Source organism: Perissodus microlepis, chromosome 11, assembly GCF_051167445.1.
Source record: "Perissodus microlepis isolate ML-2025 ecotype Zambia chromosome 11, ASM5116744v1, whole genome shotgun sequence".
NCBI lineage: Eukaryota > Metazoa > Chordata > Actinopteri > Cichliformes > Cichlidae > Perissodus > Perissodus microlepis.
In genome coordinates, this window is record NC_140471.1 from 10213890 (window position 1) to 10232044 (window position 18155).

Here is an 18155-nt window from a genome sequence, read left to right on the forward strand (position 1 = left end):
AGCCATCAGGCTATCTGCAAATGATGATTAATTTTGTCTCTTCACACCAACGCAGTGGATGTTAAATCAAAGTATCAAGATGGAATTGAAGTGCAGACGTCCAGGTTTAATTCTCAGGGTTTAGCAAAAGTATTTCCTTCACTGTTTAGGAATTACAAGCATTTTGAAAGTCATTTCAAAACTTTGCCTTTGGATCATTAACATTCTGTCAGCTTGGGAAAGTGAAGCTGTGCTTTTCTTTATCTGATCCAGGAACTTCCAGCCTCTTCTCCTTTTTTAATATCTCTTCCTACTCCTGTGCAAGCGTTTGGATCAAATAGTAGCAAAGATTTAGGAGGACTAGCACAGAATGCATGAACAAATGAAAGAGAAGGACTGAGCCTGAACAATAAGTGGAGGCTTTTTCTTGTTTTATATTGTTCATTAAGGACAGTTAAATTTTTGTTTTGTTATTTGTTTTGATGATGAAATGTATGATAATCTTTTCTTTTTTTAATTCTGTAATTTGATCAAACTTCATAGATTAGTCATTTTTTCCTTTCATCCTGTACATTTTTGTAGCTTGTGTGGAAAACGTATCCAACTTGTTTCTACATTTTTAGGTGACAGGTTGAGGATTTGTAAGAAATATGCAAACACTACAGCTGACTAAAAAAAGGTGCATACTCTCACCTTTTCTAATCCCTCCAGATGATTGGGTATATTTGCAAAAACTAGCTATGCAAGCATCCATACTTTTCTGATCAGCTGTTGTTGTTTTAATAACAGCTGAGGTATTTGAGTCTCTCTAAAATGAAAACAGTCAGGCAGTGTAGTGATTGTTCACTTCATTTTATACATGTTTGTTTTCCTCTCATCTTGCCTCACAATTGTCATTACGTGACTGAATTCAGGCAGAATCACTGCACGCACGCACACACACGTCTGTGTCACATGGGAAAAGACGTGACACGAGGGACGAAGACGGAGCCCCTTTGAGAATATCATCCGAGGTTAAATTGCTGAGGGGAGAGGCGTCGCATGGAGAAGGAGAGCCAACTGTAAGAACGAACACAGCAAATGTTTTCTTCTGACATCAGAAATTGTTTGTTCCTAAAAGAGGTTTTACATTCACATCTTCAGAGCACAAAAACAAAAAGCGTCTTCATTATAGTTTATAATAAACCTGCAACAGTTTCATTCGACCTTTATTTGTTACTCAGACTTTCCTCCACACAAAACACTAAAATGTAGCACTGGTGTAATTAGAAAATCTCACATTCTCACAGTCAGTACAATTAGACAGCAAACATCAAAGCAAATACAAAAATATCTTCAGTATCGGTATTAAATCATTTAAATAGCTGCTCGTCAACATATTCATACTGTAAATCTGCCCCTCTGCTCATCTTCCTGCTCTAAAATCACATCGCCGACACAGAAACCCGTGGAGCCACAAATATGTTGCCGGGTTAATGAGGCCTGTGGGTACCAAGTGTAATACACTCACACTTTTTAGACCCAAATGTACTCATGTACGTTCAAAGATTACCATATTTAAAAAAATTTAATAGCATTTTAACTTCCTTTAAAATACCCTGGTATGTCTATTTTTTAAGTGTTAAATTCATGCTTTCTCCTCATCCCAAGGTTTGTGAAGCAGCTGTAACATCACCTGATATGTCAAAAAGGCAAGCCTCAAAGCAGAGCCTTAATAAATTTAAGGGTTTAGTCAGTATGTAAAAACTGAGGCAAACAGGCAAACATTTTCTGTCATTATCAAGTTTAGATTAAATTCCAAAGCGGATAATAAAAAATCATTAAGATTGTTCTTCCAACGTGATTAAACGTGATGCACTAGGCAACTTGTATAATGCATTGTAAGACATTTTCAAATGTGATGCGCATTTTCTTTACAAAATAACATCTTGCACTGCAACTCGTGTTATAACAAACGTATTGAAAAGCTATCACATAGCTTGCAGATAGCACCATTAAAGAACAATCCGACTGTGCCACCTTTAAAACTACTAATGCTCCAAAATCTATAATCAGTCCTAAAATTAAAAAAAAAGTACTGCAAAATAAATTAAAAAGGCAAAGGTGTCTCGTGTTTACAGTCTGTAATCTGCACATTAACTTCTAGTTTTTCAGCATCATCTGTGCAAAGGGAAACGCTTGTGCGGGGAAGAAAATGAATTCTGATGCAACGTCATCATGTCACGTGGAAAAATGGCTGTTTATGTCAGTCAGATGACTTTTCTTCATGACTTGGCTCAGCTCAGTTCACACAACCACCAGATGTCTCTGTTAAATCAAACCTCCGCTGCTACAAAGAATCACAGAACCATCACTTTTTCAGATCATAATTTCCATTATGAGCCTTTTCTCAGTTTTCTTGACATTTTGCCAACAGGGACTGAGCACTGTGCACATTAACTACCTTCACTTTTGTCACTGTTAGAGAAAAGGGGATTTTCAGTAGAGGAATAGATCAACTTTACTAATTTAACTATGGGAAGTGTACTTTGGCTTTCAACCAACAGGGGCAAAAGATTTCATTTTATTTCTTACCTTTTCCTTTTTGTTCACAGGGAGGGAAGCCAAGAAATATAGAAACTATAAAATACTAGTCTCCTCACCTGAAGGAGCTGCCATACTCATTAAAAACATTAGTAATGGTTAACAGTAATATTAAGGCTTCCACTAAAAAGCTTAAGAGCTCCATGGTCTGATTAGTTTTTCATGTGGTTTTAATCCAAGCCAGTTAACAGTGGAAGTATTGTGACAGTCCATAGTTTTTCATGATTAGGTCCACACACTCGGGGGTCACTGACAGTGGCTGTTGGGATATAACAGTGGGGCGAACCATCACCCACACAGATCTACAAAATCTTCTGGGCAGAGCGAGTGCAGCGGGTGCAGCTCCCTCTCCTCTTGGCATGCTCCTCTGCAGCCTCACAAGGGCAGCCTTTGTGTGCCGCCCGAATGCGACCGAGTACAAGCATGTCTAAGAGCGACTATATGTGCGTTTTTGTTTCCTAGTGTCTATTTATGCATGAGTTTGCGTGTGCATGTGTCCTGGTATTTGTGGCCCGTTTATGAGCTGCTGACCCGCTGTGCTGGCTGAGATCCCACCAGTCAGTGGGACAGCACAGATTGAGGACAGGAACGAAAGTGAGTCTCAATACTCTCTTCACACTGTTGTATTGTTGTTGGAGGAGGCAGGCTGGTGCTGGTGAGATGGCCAAGGAGGGAGGAAAGCTGCAGAGAGCGGGAGTAGGTAAAAGGGGAAAGGGGGTTGGGGGCCAGCATTCTGGTGGCGGTGGTTGTACCAGAACCATTTCCTCAGCTGAGGCCTTTCTTCAGTGTCTGCCTGATGAGCTTCAATCATGGGAGAGGGCTCTCCCCGTACACATCCAGTACCATAAGTACAAATTTTCTTTACTCTGTATAGTCAAAAAATAAATAGCACAATGTTTTCCCATTTCAAGCTGGCTGAATGCCCTAGGGATACTCATTTGTCTTTGAGAGGAGACCGAGTCCTAAAAGCCTGGTAAAAGAACGCAAAGTGAGATTTTCAGTCTTTGTCATTGTTGTTGGAGTGAACATGCTGGCACTGGGCTGAGCACGGAGCGGAGGAGGAGACAGAGGAGGTTTTGGTGGTGGTGGGTTCCCTGGGTTTATGTTTGCGATGCAGGGCGACTGCAGCCAGAATGCTGATTATGTGCACGTGGAAGTACATGGACCTAGGTGGGAAAAACAGAGTGGAACTTTTATTATGTAGGGGCAAAAATGATCCAGCTAGATTTATACTAGATTCATTAGTAATTCAGATTAGAAACGAGCAACAACATCACACTTTGTTGTATGAAACCAGAGACACTTCCTCAAACTTAACTACTAACTTATGACAAGAAACCATGCGCATTGTGTTTACAATGGGGCAAGCAGTCATCATATGTTTCATAACTAGTCACATGGCAAAAACATAATGCATTTAGGCACTTGAGTATGGTTAAGATGACCTGCTGAAGTTCAAACTAAGCAACAGAATGAGAAAGAAAGAAAGGTGAAGTGAGTGACTTTGGATGTGACATGGTTGTTGGTGCCAGATGGCTGGAGTATCCTGAGCATTTCAGAAACTGCTGAGCTACTGACAGTTTCCCACACAACAGTCTGGTGGTCCAAATGGTTAAAAATAAATAAATAAAATAAAAATATATCCGGTAAGAAGCAGTTCTCTGGGTAAAAATGCCTTGTTCGTGCCAGAGGTCAAAATGGCCAGACTACTTTAGAGCTGATAGGAAAGTAACAGTGATTCACATTATTACACCCAAATAATTACACCCAAGGTACGCAGAAGACCATCTCTTAATGCACAATAGTAGCAGAAAACCACACCATGCTGTCAGCTAAGAACAGGAAACTCAAAGTGGCTCTCCAAAACTAGACACTGGAAAAACGTTGCTTGGATAAGATGCTGATGAGTTACAATTTCTGCTGCCAGATTCAGACGTTAGGGTCAGAGTTTGGTGTAAACACCATGAAAGCATGACTCTACAAGGCACGCCCTGCATGGTATTAATGGTTCAGGCTGCTGTTGGTGGTGCAATGGTGTGGGGGACCACACCTTGGTACACTTTGAGCCCATTAAGCTCAAACTGACCTACCTGACTATCGTTGCTGACCATGTTCATCCCTTTGTAACCACAATGTAACTAGTTTTTAATGGTGCTACCAGCACAATAACACACCATGCCAAAATGCAGAAAAAATTAACCTCAAAACTGGTTTCTTGAACATGACAATGAGCTCACTGTACTCAAATATCCTCCACAATCAACAGCTCTCAATCTAAAAGCACCTTTGGGATGTGGTAGTTTAGGAAATTCACATCATGGATGAGCAGCAAAGAAAATCTGTAGCAACTGTCATGCTTGCATGTCAGTATGGACTAATGAACCTAGGTGAACCAATGCTGTGAAAAAACTGAAGCAGGGCCTTCAAAACTATACCATGCTAATACTGGTATTAGCATGGTATACCTAATAAAATGGCCAGTGAGTGTGGATTAAAAATTGGTTCTAAGACCATCAAAATACACACGAACATGAAACGTCACCGAATTGTTTTATGTTTTTAAATAGTAAAGGATTTTTAAATACTACATAAACACACAGCTGCGTGCTCCTATATGGTCTACAGGTGTACACACACACATATTTACTGCAGAAAATAAGGAAATAAAGGGGATTTATTATGCTAGAGCTAAAGGAGAATCTACAGCACTGCAAAGAGCAGTCTCGGGGACTTGCCTACTTCCTGTCTCTCGCTCAACTGTCAAAGAGAGGAAATGTGGCCAAGAACGGTTTATTGATGCATGATATAAGAACTGTTGACAATCCACTCGGCATGCCTGTGGTTACAGTCAGCGTGATTACGCCTCTTTGAAAGTTTATGGATGTATGTACAGGGGTTCCTGCTCAGCTTCACATGTATGAGTACATAGAAAGATTAACAGAACGCAGAATCACACAGCTACGGAGTGAAGCAAAAGGATAATTTGATTAAAGCGGGGTATGACGTACCTGTAATAAACTATAGTGTAGTTAACTGCAAGAAGGAGAAAAGGCATGACAGTGTAACAGATGGCCAGCTGTGTGGCTGCCCAAGTTAAGATGTCATAACCCAGCTTCATGACTCTGGAGCCCAGGAAGTAATGACGAATTGACCTCCGTATCTGGTGGGGAGAGGCAGACGGACAACAATTATCGTTTAACAGATGACAGGATTAGCGTATTCAAGGAAAACTTTTGTTGAACTATTTAATTAACATGCGAGAAGCAGAAAGTGCCAAGTGCAATAAAAAGTCAGTTAAAGCTGTTCCCAGAGAGGTTTTGTTTGAACAGGCACTAAAAACATTTTTAGAGCCACTTTCATACTGATAAGATATGTTTTTGTTTGTAGTTGTACTGAGGAAACTGAAATATCCTTAATCTTCACAAAGCTACCGTTGTAAATGTAACAAGAGCTGTCCCATCTATTCATGGTCAGTTTGTGTCCATACAGTCCGATTACCTTCCATTTGTATTTTAGAGCATTACTTTGCAGAGAATGTAGACAACTTACAGCTCTTGCTGCTACGGTGATGGGGATGGCGGTGAGGAAGGTAAAATAGTACCCTGGATAAACACCATGCCACAAAGCAGACAGGATAAAGGTCAACGCCAAACGGTGCTTTGGTGCTCGGTCATAGCACACCCTGAAAAAGGAACGGGTTGGGAATTTCACTTTTTTTTCCCTTTCCGACTGTGCATACAATTTGATTTCACACTCGCAACACTTACGTTTTAAGCCAAATTCCTGTTCGAATATTCCAGTTGTCTATGAAGGTCTTGAAGCTGGTTGCTGTCTAAAAGAAAAAAGATCAGTAGCTACAATAAGAGTGTGCTCCAGTGTCTAATTAACTCACAATTGGACACAGTGCTGAAAGATCATGCTCTCGATTTTAAGCATCTGAAACACGGCACCTCAATCCCGATGATGTTGAGGTTACTGATGAGGTCCCAGGATGGCTTTCCATGTTCATCCATCCCAAGGAAACCATATCCCGCAGCATTGTTGACTGCATCAGCTGACAGAGGAAGAGGAAGATCATCACATGACGTCCGTGGCATTTGTCCCCAGAAGCAATAAAAAACAAAACAAAAAACTGGCCAAGTAAAACACACAGACGCACTAAATACCCACCTAATGTCCAGGCAAAGTAGAATTTGGGCCTTGCAGCTTGTATGGAGAAGAAAGCATAAGTGAGCCTGGTGAGGAAGGAGGCTTGGCTCACAAAGTCGGGGTCAACGTTGTACTTTATGGGCAAGGACCGAGTGACAGTAAGGAAGAACAGCATACAGCCGGCGCAGACTAGCAGCTTATGACAAACGGCGTTCTGCAGAGAAAGCAAATTACTTCTGAGCACTGATAGAAGCACCCATTACAAATGGAGAATATTATGATTACCATTAAATCTTAAGCAACTCTCAAACTAGCAGAAATCAGCACCTAGGCTTAACTTAACCCAAGAGAAACCAGAAACAAACTATCAGTTTGTAGCTCTGCTCTAGTGGATACATTTAAAATGTTCACCACAGAAGTTACACATTTTCTTTGAAGCTGAAAAAGTCCTCCTGGGTACCTCAGTAATATCTGACCTTTCTGCGAATATATGTTTGTAGCAGATTTTTATCTAGTCCACATCAGCCAAGACCTTTCTATTGTTTTTTTATGAAAATGAAGCCACGCAAAACTTTAACCTCCCTACCGAAGGTATTTTCTGAGTTATAGGCCCCCATGTAATTTATGTTAAAGAGGTTGGGTTGAAATTTGGTGCTTTTTAGTTAACCTTATTGTTTTTTCCAGCATAACTCCTTAAGTACAACAGCGATCTAATGAAACAAATTTCAGCTATTAAAAACTGCAACCAATGTAATTTTACACCCTCTGCAAGTTTTACAATGTAAAGAAAAATCTAATTTTCTATAATCAACTTTCAGCGCTAGCATCACGGGATGCATCATAATTTTGATAGCAACTTTGCACAGATTTCAATTACTATAACAGAGTAACAGAAAGAAACATTTATAGCTTAGACGTTTTATTTGTTTTCTGAGAATTCAATAGAGAACTTCAAGGGTGTTTTCACAATGTTGGACAGATAACAGGTCAAAAGAAGTTACATCATAGCAAGGTCGTTTTGCTCTTTAGTCCTTAAAAGTCCTGGCCTGCTAACGTAAACTTTAAGGGCCTGTAATTCCAAAAATATTCATTGTGCGTAGGTGAAATTTTGCACATCTTTATTCAATTTAGACTCCTCTAAACACCTGTTCTAAGTTTTATCTACTCTTGTTTCTGTAGGATATCAAGAAGGCCAGATCCTCATGTCAATTCAGACACGCAACTCTTGCTGTGAGCTTGTGTAAACTTATTTCCAAGGAACAGCCAATCAGAAGACAACTGGCTAAGAAGATGGGGAAGAGAGTCAAAATGACCTACTTCAGAAACTGAATCAACTGTAAGCATGCACCACATCCCAGTAAAAGAATTGTTTTTGAACTGTGAATGATGTAAAGTAAAGGACGGTTCAAACGCTCTTTCAATAAAACAAGAACAAGAAGTAAAGCCACTGTAGTAAAGTTACAGAGATTCCAACCAATGGAAGAAGAAACATATTGCTGGATAAGCATTTAATCCCCCTCCTGATAAAACAATAACATATCAATATAAAAATGAAAATAGTTAAAGACTACAAGAGTAGTAACCAGTATTCATGAACTTACCAGAGGTGATGGGTCCTGGGTCTTATTGTAGCCATTCTGCCGATTACTTGAGGCATGCTGCTGCTTGAGCCTCGTGCTGATGTGTCTGCCCTCTATGAAGTCTATGTACTCTTTGTAGTTACTGCATGGCCCCACCAAGACACTCAGAAAGTTCAGATTGTAACTCAGGTACTCGATGAGAGAAGGCCTCACACTACAAAGAGACAAGGCAGAAATCACTGAAAAGAAACAAACCTTTTCGAAACACTAACTGAGATCGCTTTGAGTGAAACGTGACGGTGCTACTTTAGATTTTCTTCCAAGGCGAGTCGTAATCTGAGAAATACATGCCATCTAGTTTTAAATTAAACATCCAACAGGTCATGATCAGTCAGCATCATTGCTCGCCTTTAACTCGGTTTCTCTGACCCTGTACATATACCAGCTGCCGACCAATAAAACGAACCAGGATGGGTATTAAAACCTGACCTAATTCATGACCAAATGCGCTTCCATCCATGTTACAAACTATGTGTAATATTTACAGTACAGAAGAACTTGTATGCGAAACTGGAATAAGGACAATGTCTGGTCCCTGATAAATAAGAACAAAATTAGTCCAGTTAATCGAATATTTAAGTATTATGACAAACACATCAATTACCAGATTTACAGCTACTGGGTTATTGCACAGGTAGGCGGCTATATTTTATGGCTGCTTTTAAAATACATTTTAATTCATTTTAAAACGGCATGCATGGTACAGTCCACTGATAATGTGATTTCATGAATTCACATGCACAAAAATGTTTTTCCATGCAAAACGATGTCTCTTTTCTAAGTTCCCAGCATGCTTTTTTCCATAAATAAACTATTCACCATGATTTCATGTCCTTGTCATTGTCCTTCGTGGCTAAAGGAAAAGAAACAGTTATTTATTCTTTAAATAAGGTCCAAGTTCAGATGCACTGTTAAAGTATCTGCACATCTTTGCTGCACATGTAAACTTTACATTATAGGATTACACTCACCAGTTACGTTATTAGGTACACCTGCTAAACTGCTCCTTAATCCAAATGTGTAGTCAGTCAATGATATGGAAGCCACTTAATGCATTTAGGCATGTAGACACGGTCAATGCTGAAGTTCACCGAGCAGTGCAGTATAGAATAAAGTTGAATTAAGTGGATTTGAATGTGGTATAGTTCTTGTTGCCAGACTGGTGGTTCAGAAAAAGCTGATTTTACTGGGATTTTCTCACACAATTATCTCTGGAGATGGTCAGAAAAAGAGAAAATCTTCTCTAGGCAAAAAAGAATCGCTGATGCCAGAGCTCAGAGGAAAATCGCCAGATTGGTTCAAGCTGATAAGAAGGCAATAGTAGCTCAAATAACCACTTGTTACAACTAAGAGCTACAGACGAGCATCTGTGAATAGAACATTTATCAACCCTTGAAGCAGATGGGCTGCAGGACTAGGTACCACACTGAGGCTACAACTCACACAAGCTCACCAAAACTGGACAGCACAAGACTAGAAAAGGTTACCTGGTCTGATAAGTCTTAATTTCTGGTGCAACATTTGGGTCGGGGTCAGAATTTTGTGCAAACACCATGAAAGTATGGATCCATCCTGGTTTGTATGAACAATTTAGACTGGTGGTGGTGGTGTAGTGGTCTGGGGGCTATTTTTGTGCCACACTTTGGGCCAATTAGCACCATATGCGCATTGTCCAATGGCACGGCCTACTTGAGTATTGTTGCTGACAATGTCCATCTCTTTATGACCACAATGTACTCATCGTCTAATGATTGCTTCCAGCATCATATCTCACAGCTCACCTCATCGCAAACTGTAGTGGATTCAAAAGACCTCCACAGTCACAGTTGAATAGAGCACCTTTGAGTTGTGATGGTACAGGAATGTGAAATCATTCTGCATAATGAAGGTGTAGCTGACAAATCTGCAGCAGCTCTGTGATGCAGTCATGTTGACAAAGACCAGGGGTAGGCAACTCCAGGCCTCGAGTGCCAGTGTCCTGCATGTTTCAGGTGTGTCCCTGATCCAATCACAGCTGATTTATATGGCCAAATTACCTCCTTAGCATGTCTTGAAGTTCTCCAGAGGCCTGGTAACAAACTAATTATTTGATTCAGGTATGTTGACCCAGGGTGAGATCTAAAACCTGCAGGACACCGACACTCGAGGCCTGGAGTTGCCCACCCCTGATATAGACTAAAATTTGAAGAATGTTTCCAGCACCTTGGTGAATCAGTGCCATGAAAAATAAAAGAGTTCGAAATGCAAAAGCGGGGCCAACCCAATACTAGCAAGTGTACCTAATAAAGTGGCTGGTATATGTAAGTTTATCTATGCAGACTTGAAGGCTAAAATCAGAGACATAGGAAAATCCCAAAGAACTCTGTTAGTCTGTTAAAATTAGACTCTGATTAAAAAAACCACACACACACACAGTTACCACTGTAAGTTACTAACTTGCTTTGCTGTGTAAACTTACTTTATAGCCATGAGCTTCTGCTCCTGTGTCAACTGTTCAGTCTTCTTACACATACCTGAAAAAAATATGGAGTTGTTGATATCTTTAATTCCCCTCCTCCCCCCCTTCTCTTGTCCTTCTTTAACAGATGTTTAATTCTGACTCTAAGAGACTTTTTCACCGAAACACTAACAACTCACAATGGAAAAAACACAAATGTTACTAACAACATCAATGACTGCACATTTTGTGGCTCACAATTATGACTTCGACATTACATTAGAAGAGAATCAGAAGTACGTGTTTTAATAAAAGCCTAGGCTAAATGTTTTACAACAGGTGTGAAAATCTGTGTAAAAGCCTGTCATCCCTGTTAAGTTACTCAGACAGCATGCAGTGAAAGGCTTGCCAATGTGCTGAGCTTCCATATGTATGTGTGCATCCACTTGTCTGACTTACCGTCATGGAGCTGGAAAGCCAACGTGGTGAGCTTCTGTGTTACTATCATCAAAGGTCTGGGCAGAGAAAGATGGTAAATTATTGTTTTTAATTTATCTTAAGAAGTTTAGAAATTGATGCTCACAACCTGTGCCTGATTGTAGGTGGGCAAATTTGAAAAGATTTCACTTTAATAATCATTTTAAATTGTATAAATGTTGCAAGTATGATAGCATAGCAATTCTAATATATGTTTTTGTTTTGTTTTTTAAGTGAAAGTAAAAACTTAAGTCATTTAAAGCATTACCAATTTAAGCACAGCACTTCCCAAGCTCACCGAGCCTCTGAGAGACTCTTGGATTTATTTACCATTGTGAATCACTTCATTCTTCTCTAGTTGTGGCAAATCAGGTCACTTATTAATCCAATGCAATACTTTCCTATCCCCAGAGCTTCATTGGATCATCGGGCCCCTTTTAAACCAGCACAGCTAGATTTTCAGCTTATCAAGCACACATTTAGAAAACTCATGTGAATGTGTGTCCACATATAAACTACGTCTCTCTTGCACACACACACTAGTTTGTGTTGGTGTGAGGGCTGCATTGTGTGCACAGCATGGAAAACTGAGGCAGAGAGAGGCTGGCCATGCGGCTGGCAGTGCCAGCTCAGTGAGAGCTGGCAGGGGGCTCTGAAGTAATGTTTTCAGCCAGTATGTGCAAAACTCCATTACTATAGCATACAGGCTCCATTTTCCATTTTGTACATTATAGAGCGGGCATAGTACCTATGATTTTCATGTCAAGTGTCAATTTCAGTTCATGGAAATGCTCTTGAACAAATGCAAACAGACTTTAGAGATAATGGCTAGATGCATAACACCCTACTAAAGACAGAGCAAGAAATATAGAGGGAAACCAGAAATCTATCAGCATGAATGACTGCTGTTCAGTCTGCTCACACAACTTTTGCTCAGAAACAAAGTTAAGTAGTGAATGTAGTTTGTTTTTTTGTACTGAATTGATACCGAAACATGAAAGTGTATCAAAAAATAAAATAAAATCTGGATCCCTTATTCAATATGGGATCACACCAGAGGCTGACTCACAGTCCTGGCTGCTCATCTCTAAAGTCACGTGGAGTCTAAATGAGGCTGCCAACAAATTCATCCGCACTGGAACAAGGCAGAGTAGCTGCTGCTGAATACAGAGGCCAGCAAAGTCAGCTGTCGCTTTATAAAGTATAACCACACATAGAAAAACAGACATTTCCAATAAAATGGGAGGCAGAAAGCAGCCTAAGCTGGGCAGCGTCAACTGTGAACAATGCTGCTGCTATTTCTTTTTCTTCAGTTGTTTTATATGTACACAAGGCTGGGGGAGTCGGTGTGTAAGCTGGTACCACCAAGGGTGGAAACTGATAACGTATCTAAACCTCAAATGTCTCCATAATGTGCTGTCACAAAGAAGGTGTGGCAAAGAGGAGAGAAAAATAAATGCTTCAGATTTTCCTCACCCAGAGAAGTCAGTGGAAAGTATTCCATAGTTAAAGATGAAGACTCGGCTCACTTGGCACACAGTCAGATAGCCCATAGATATCACCATGGAATATCTGAGTGGAAAAGAATGACACAAAGTAAATAAAGTAAAGGGCAGTTCAATCACTCGTTTAATACAATACCTAGAAAAAAAGAAAAAGAACAAGCTGGTGTGGTAACAGTTGAGTCACCAGTAAATGCATTTGAGGAGATTAAGAAGTTTCCTTAAGTTATGAGTCATTAGAAATTACTGGAAGTGATTGTTGCCTCTCTGGGTTACTTCACAAATTTTTTTTTAAAAAAGTGAGCATTAGGTTTCTTTTTTTTAATATTTGTGCCATTTACACTACCTCTTAAACTTCCAGCATAGTTTAACTTTGACAAGACGCAACTATTTCATCACTCTCAAATGAAAAACAAAAAACAAAAGAATGAACAGGCACAGGTAAGAACTTGTGTTATTTCTGCAGGACTGAAAACCTGATATTCTGCTTTACATTTCACATTGTCAAAAAATTTTAAACAGTTACAAACATTGGCATATCTTAAAGTAATGATCACCTGTTGTTCTGATCGTTTCCTAGATTGTCCTGGCTTTAACCTAAAATGTTCAATTACTTTGTTTCCCAGTGACACAGAGGTGTGTGTCCAGAAGCCCATGTTGAGTTTACAGTGTTTTGCTGAAGTCAACACCCATATCCACCCAGACGTAATGAAAAATGTGCATGTGCTCTTAAGAGTTCCACTGAAACCCTGTAAACATGAAAGTTTCAACATCCGCATAAACACCTGCTAGCTATCTTCATGAGTAGACTGGTCAGGCTGGCATACCTGGCTGCCTGTCACCTGACGTGTTCTCCAAAGGTTTCATGCCTTTAAAAAGGTACTTTCGTTCAGGCCACATTGGAACAGGAAGACAAAGGGGGCGAGGTGAAGTAGAATGAAGTCTTTCTTGGAATGCGCGGCAGGGAGTGAATGAGTGGTAAACTTCAAGGGCGTGGGCAACAATTGTTTGTTTAGCGTTTCCAAACTTATCTACGCTACCAACAGATATCAAAAGCAATGCAGTTGCTTAAACTGAGCAACTTAGCCCACCTATGAAGTGAATGGCTTGTGGGCCGGGTTGATCTCGTCTGGCAAGTTTGACCTGAAAACAGCAACAGCTAGTTCTGCAGCCCTATCATGGTAAATGCAGTCCTGACAATCACATACTGGCTTGATGAAGCAGGCACGTCAGTCAATGCAACCGGAAAGGTGTGTGTGCGATGAGAACGACTACAACCAGACCGACTAGGCTTAATTCATCGTTACAGGAATTACGGGCAAAAGAGCAACAGTTGCACAATCCATGTAAGAATCCACTGGTGTTTTAGACTTTTGTTTCTGTCTTTCAGAATCCATTATATAGCCATTCCCTAGACTTTTATGTTGATTGGCCTTTGAGGCTTGAATTTACCTGTGCACACTGTTGAGGTCAGCTTTGATGATGATCAGGTAGTTTGCAACAACCACAGCCAGGATGTGAGATGAATACCTGCAGAAGTGACACAAAACATTCTGTAGGTCTTTTCAATGACACAGGCAGCATGTGCCAATACAACTTAAACACATTTCCCACAGATACCTGCTGCTAAAGCACTACAATACACTCCCATACAAATACATGTGTTTCCAATTTGTCTCATGACCGCGTACCCTCAGTGTTCTACTACAATTATAAGCCCGGGGCATTAAAAACATGTTCTAACTGTGCACCCAGGCCAGTTAGTACCATGGCTATTTCCATGTTGTAGTTTAGCATTGTCTTGCTGAAATAAACAATATGCATGTTGTCAGAGTGGCTATATTATTTTTGCTCTAAAACTTACATTATTATTAATGTGGCCTTCACAACAGGTGGATGATACCAATGCTTTGTGCTTTAAAGGACCTAGACACCACAGATGATACTGTAGTGGCAGGAGGCAGAAGTGTTTTCTTGATCTGGTTCACATGGATTATTTCAGAAGTGTTCCTGAGCGCATGCAATAATTTTTCCTACAGAAGGTCTGTTTTTAGTGCTGCAGCTTACTGCCTGAGGGCCTGAGACCATATTCTTAAAGAACTGTTGATCCAGTGGGCTGGTCTTTTTCTTCTTATGTTGACCTGCTACCATGTTTTAAGCACATATTTTTCCAAGGACAACACCATTTTTTCTTTCAGCATTTAACACATTGCTTTGTAGTATTTTCCCAATTAAACGTGTGATGTAAATGATTCATTAATCACTGCATTCTGATTTTATTTAAATCTTATACAGGTGGGCCCACATACAGCCCACTTTGATATTAAGTGAGGCTAGTGAAACTCCCCTTTCTGTCATTGTAAAGACATTTGAATATTTAACCCCTGAGACTTCTTAGTAGAAGAAAAAGAAGTGCAGTTTCAGTACATCTTAGTTGTTCAACATAAGTGTGTGAAATTACAGAAAAAGTTCCGGTAGCTCATTGCCTAGACTGTTCTGTAATTATAAAATATAAAGTTTTTGTTCATTGACAGAAAATACTTTTTGAAATATGGACACATAAAATATCTATGACTCCCGTGCTGGAGAAAAAAAATGAATGGAGTGGTGTGTGAGACAGTGCCATACATTACCATCCAAAGCAGAAGACGAGAAAACCAATACCGAGGAGAGCGGCAACAAAGTGCCTGACCAGGGGACTGACATGGGCCGGGCTGAGGTAGAGACGAAAGCAGAAGGCAGCAGTTAAGGCAAACAGCTGGCATGCCAGAAAATTCACCTGTGTGGGAAGAGATAAACATGAGGATTGGGGTGAACAGCTAAGAGAGATAATCAACAAACATTTCACGTTTTATACTTTTATAGGCAATTAAGGGCTTTAAGGTATATTATCATAGTGTACTATGATAGTGTAAAAAATTTATAGGGACGTAAAACAGCAGCGTATGACACGTTACAGGACTTTATCGTTATTTTTATTATTAATAATTTTCTTTTTCCTCCAATAAAAGGACAATAATGTGGACGTGGACGACTTTTAAGGAGTCACGGCACGTGTGTCCCACAAGTGACACAAGGTTAATTGACGGAACATCATTTATGACATGAAATTATTATTATTATTATTTTTTATTTTTTTTAATAAAAAATCCCAGTAATATATCAAAAGATTTTAATTCTTCCGAAATAGCCCCACTGACTTGTGACTCACGCTTGTCCTACCTGATCAAGAGGAAAGCCCAAGTATTCACTGACAGGCAGCAGCCACTCGGATCCAGTGGTTTTAAACGGAGTCTGTGCCGGCTCGCCCATCCTACGCAGCTGTTCTGTCACGGCACCTCGGTTTGCCAGGTTATGTTTACGTTTGTTTGTAGCTAACTACGAACTATTTTCTGTGACTGAAATTCATCGTTTTCCCTTGAGCGCCTGGGACAAGTCAAACCAGTCGACAGACCAGGAACACTCCCTCCTCCTTCTTTCCCTCCCCGTCAGTACCAGTCGAGTTAGACAAAGGCAGGCGAAAAATAAATAGCCCTTCCGGTTGCGGCTTACAAAATAAAAGCCAATTCAACGCGAATAGACGGCAGACTTCAACTAACCGCACAAATCTCTTCCAGACTAAAGTCTTCTTTTAACCATACAATGTCCTAGAGTCCACTATTGATGAATGGAGACCACAGATTGGTATTGTGTCCAGGCAAACGCAAAGTTGACTTGTGTGCCTTTGTTTTGAAAACATCAGCTTTATCACGAAAGACGAAATTAACCCATAACCCCGTGTGCATTAGCGCCAACATCCTAGTTAAACTTTAACCTTTACTTATGATGTTAAAAGTTTTAACAATAATGTTGAAGCAGTTTTAAAAACATAACAATGTTATTACACGTAACTTCCGGTGTTTTTTCGAACTTAACATCTCAGAACGTGCGTTTTCTTTCAGACTTACGGACAAAAGTTACTTATGAGCCATTATAAACACAGTACTGTACAAAAGCTTTAAGCAACTCTTTATGTATTTATATTTTGCACGGAAAATGAGTAATAGGTGTAGTGTTTTATTGAAACATACATGGAAATACAGTATATAAGGGAAAAACAGAGTTTTTGGGAAAACTCATCTCAATGTCAATAATTTGCCTGAATTCTCTAAGGCAAGCTTTCTTCTCATCATTCAGGTAGTCTTCAGGAATAGCTCTCCAGACTTTTTTACAATGAAAGCTCGTCTTTGGATGTTGGCTGTCTTTTGTTTTGTTCTCTCCTAAAATGAAACTGCTCACATTGCTTCAATAATATTGAGGTCCGGGCTCTGGAGAGAATAGTCCATGAATAGTGCTTAATTGTGTGTTTTTCTATCCAGTTATGCCTTTACTGCATTGAGAGTGTGTTTGTGATCATTTTCGTGCTTTCCAGATGGTATTGGTGGATCAAAAACTCTCAGTAAATTTCTGTATTCACTGTACAAGAGCCTTAAATGTGTCCAGTCTTTGGTGGATTTCTTTCCTATTAGTAAAAAAAATGTTTTTCAGGAACTGTTCATCTCCTGTAAACAGTTTTTTTTAAGACTGCCACTTTTCCTCCACTTGTCCAGTTTCCCCAAAGTTTTGTAAGAACACATTGCACAGCGTGCTGAAATATGTCACATTTTTTGGTCAGCAGCTCTTTGGTAATTACTTTATTAGTGCAAAACCTATATAAAGTTATTTCTGCCGAGTTGTTATCTTTGGCATCTTTCATGAGTTTCAACTAAAGAAATGTAAAAGAAATATGTTGTTTTTGCAACAGGCTGCTAGTAACAAAGCTTATTTTACCTCATTTTAAAATGGATTCAATACATTTAAATACATAATGACAAAGCCCAAAATTATTTGGAAATGCAGAAACCTTTCTACATTAGTTCACATTGTTGACAATGCATGTAGCATTCCACCAGTAAAAGGCATATGACAGGACATCTGGAGTTGCCAAAAGACACCCGAAGAACTCTCAGACCATGAGAAACAAAATGATCTGGTGAAGCTTCCTGTCTGGAAGAAACTAGGCACCTGTCACCATCCGTTGGCTAAATCATGTTTTTCAGCAGCAGGAACTAGGAAACTAGTTAGGGTCAAGGGAAAGATGCATACAGCAAGGTACAGAGGCATCCTTGATGATAACCTGCTCCAGAGTGCTGTGGACTGGGGTGAAGGTTCATCTTCCAATAGGATAACGTTCCTAAGCATCCAGTCAACACAACAAAGGAGTGTCTTCAGAAAATTCTGTGAAAGTCCTTGATTGTCCTAAACATGAACCTAATCTCTACAAACATCTTTACAGAGATCTGAAAATGTCTGTGCACTGACGCTCCCTATCCAACCTGATGGAGCCTGAGAGGTTTTGCAAAGATGAAT

The 18155-nt window shown here is 39.8% G+C and overlaps 1 protein-coding gene across 1 annotated transcript; it reads right to left on the minus strand.

The window, feature by feature from the left end:
* Positions 1 to 1169: 1169 nt before the first annotated feature.
* mboat1 (membrane bound O-acyltransferase domain containing 1) lies at positions 1170 to 16271 on the minus strand. The gene is made up of 13 exons (XM_084943995.1): positions 15990 to 16271; positions 15401 to 15546; positions 14220 to 14297; positions 12742 to 12837; positions 11248 to 11303; positions 10810 to 10864; positions 8313 to 8505; positions 6733 to 6925; positions 6513 to 6616; positions 6330 to 6394; positions 6112 to 6244; positions 5571 to 5722; positions 1170 to 3728 (listed from the first exon to the last, which is right to left on the minus strand). Exons 1-13 carry the CDS (start codon positions 16077 to 16079, stop codon positions 3560 to 3562), a joined length of 1530 nt encoding a protein of 509 aa, XP_084800121.1. The 5' UTR covers positions 16080 to 16271; the 3' UTR covers positions 1170 to 3559.
* Between the last annotated feature and the right edge of the window lie 1884 nt (positions 16272 to 18155).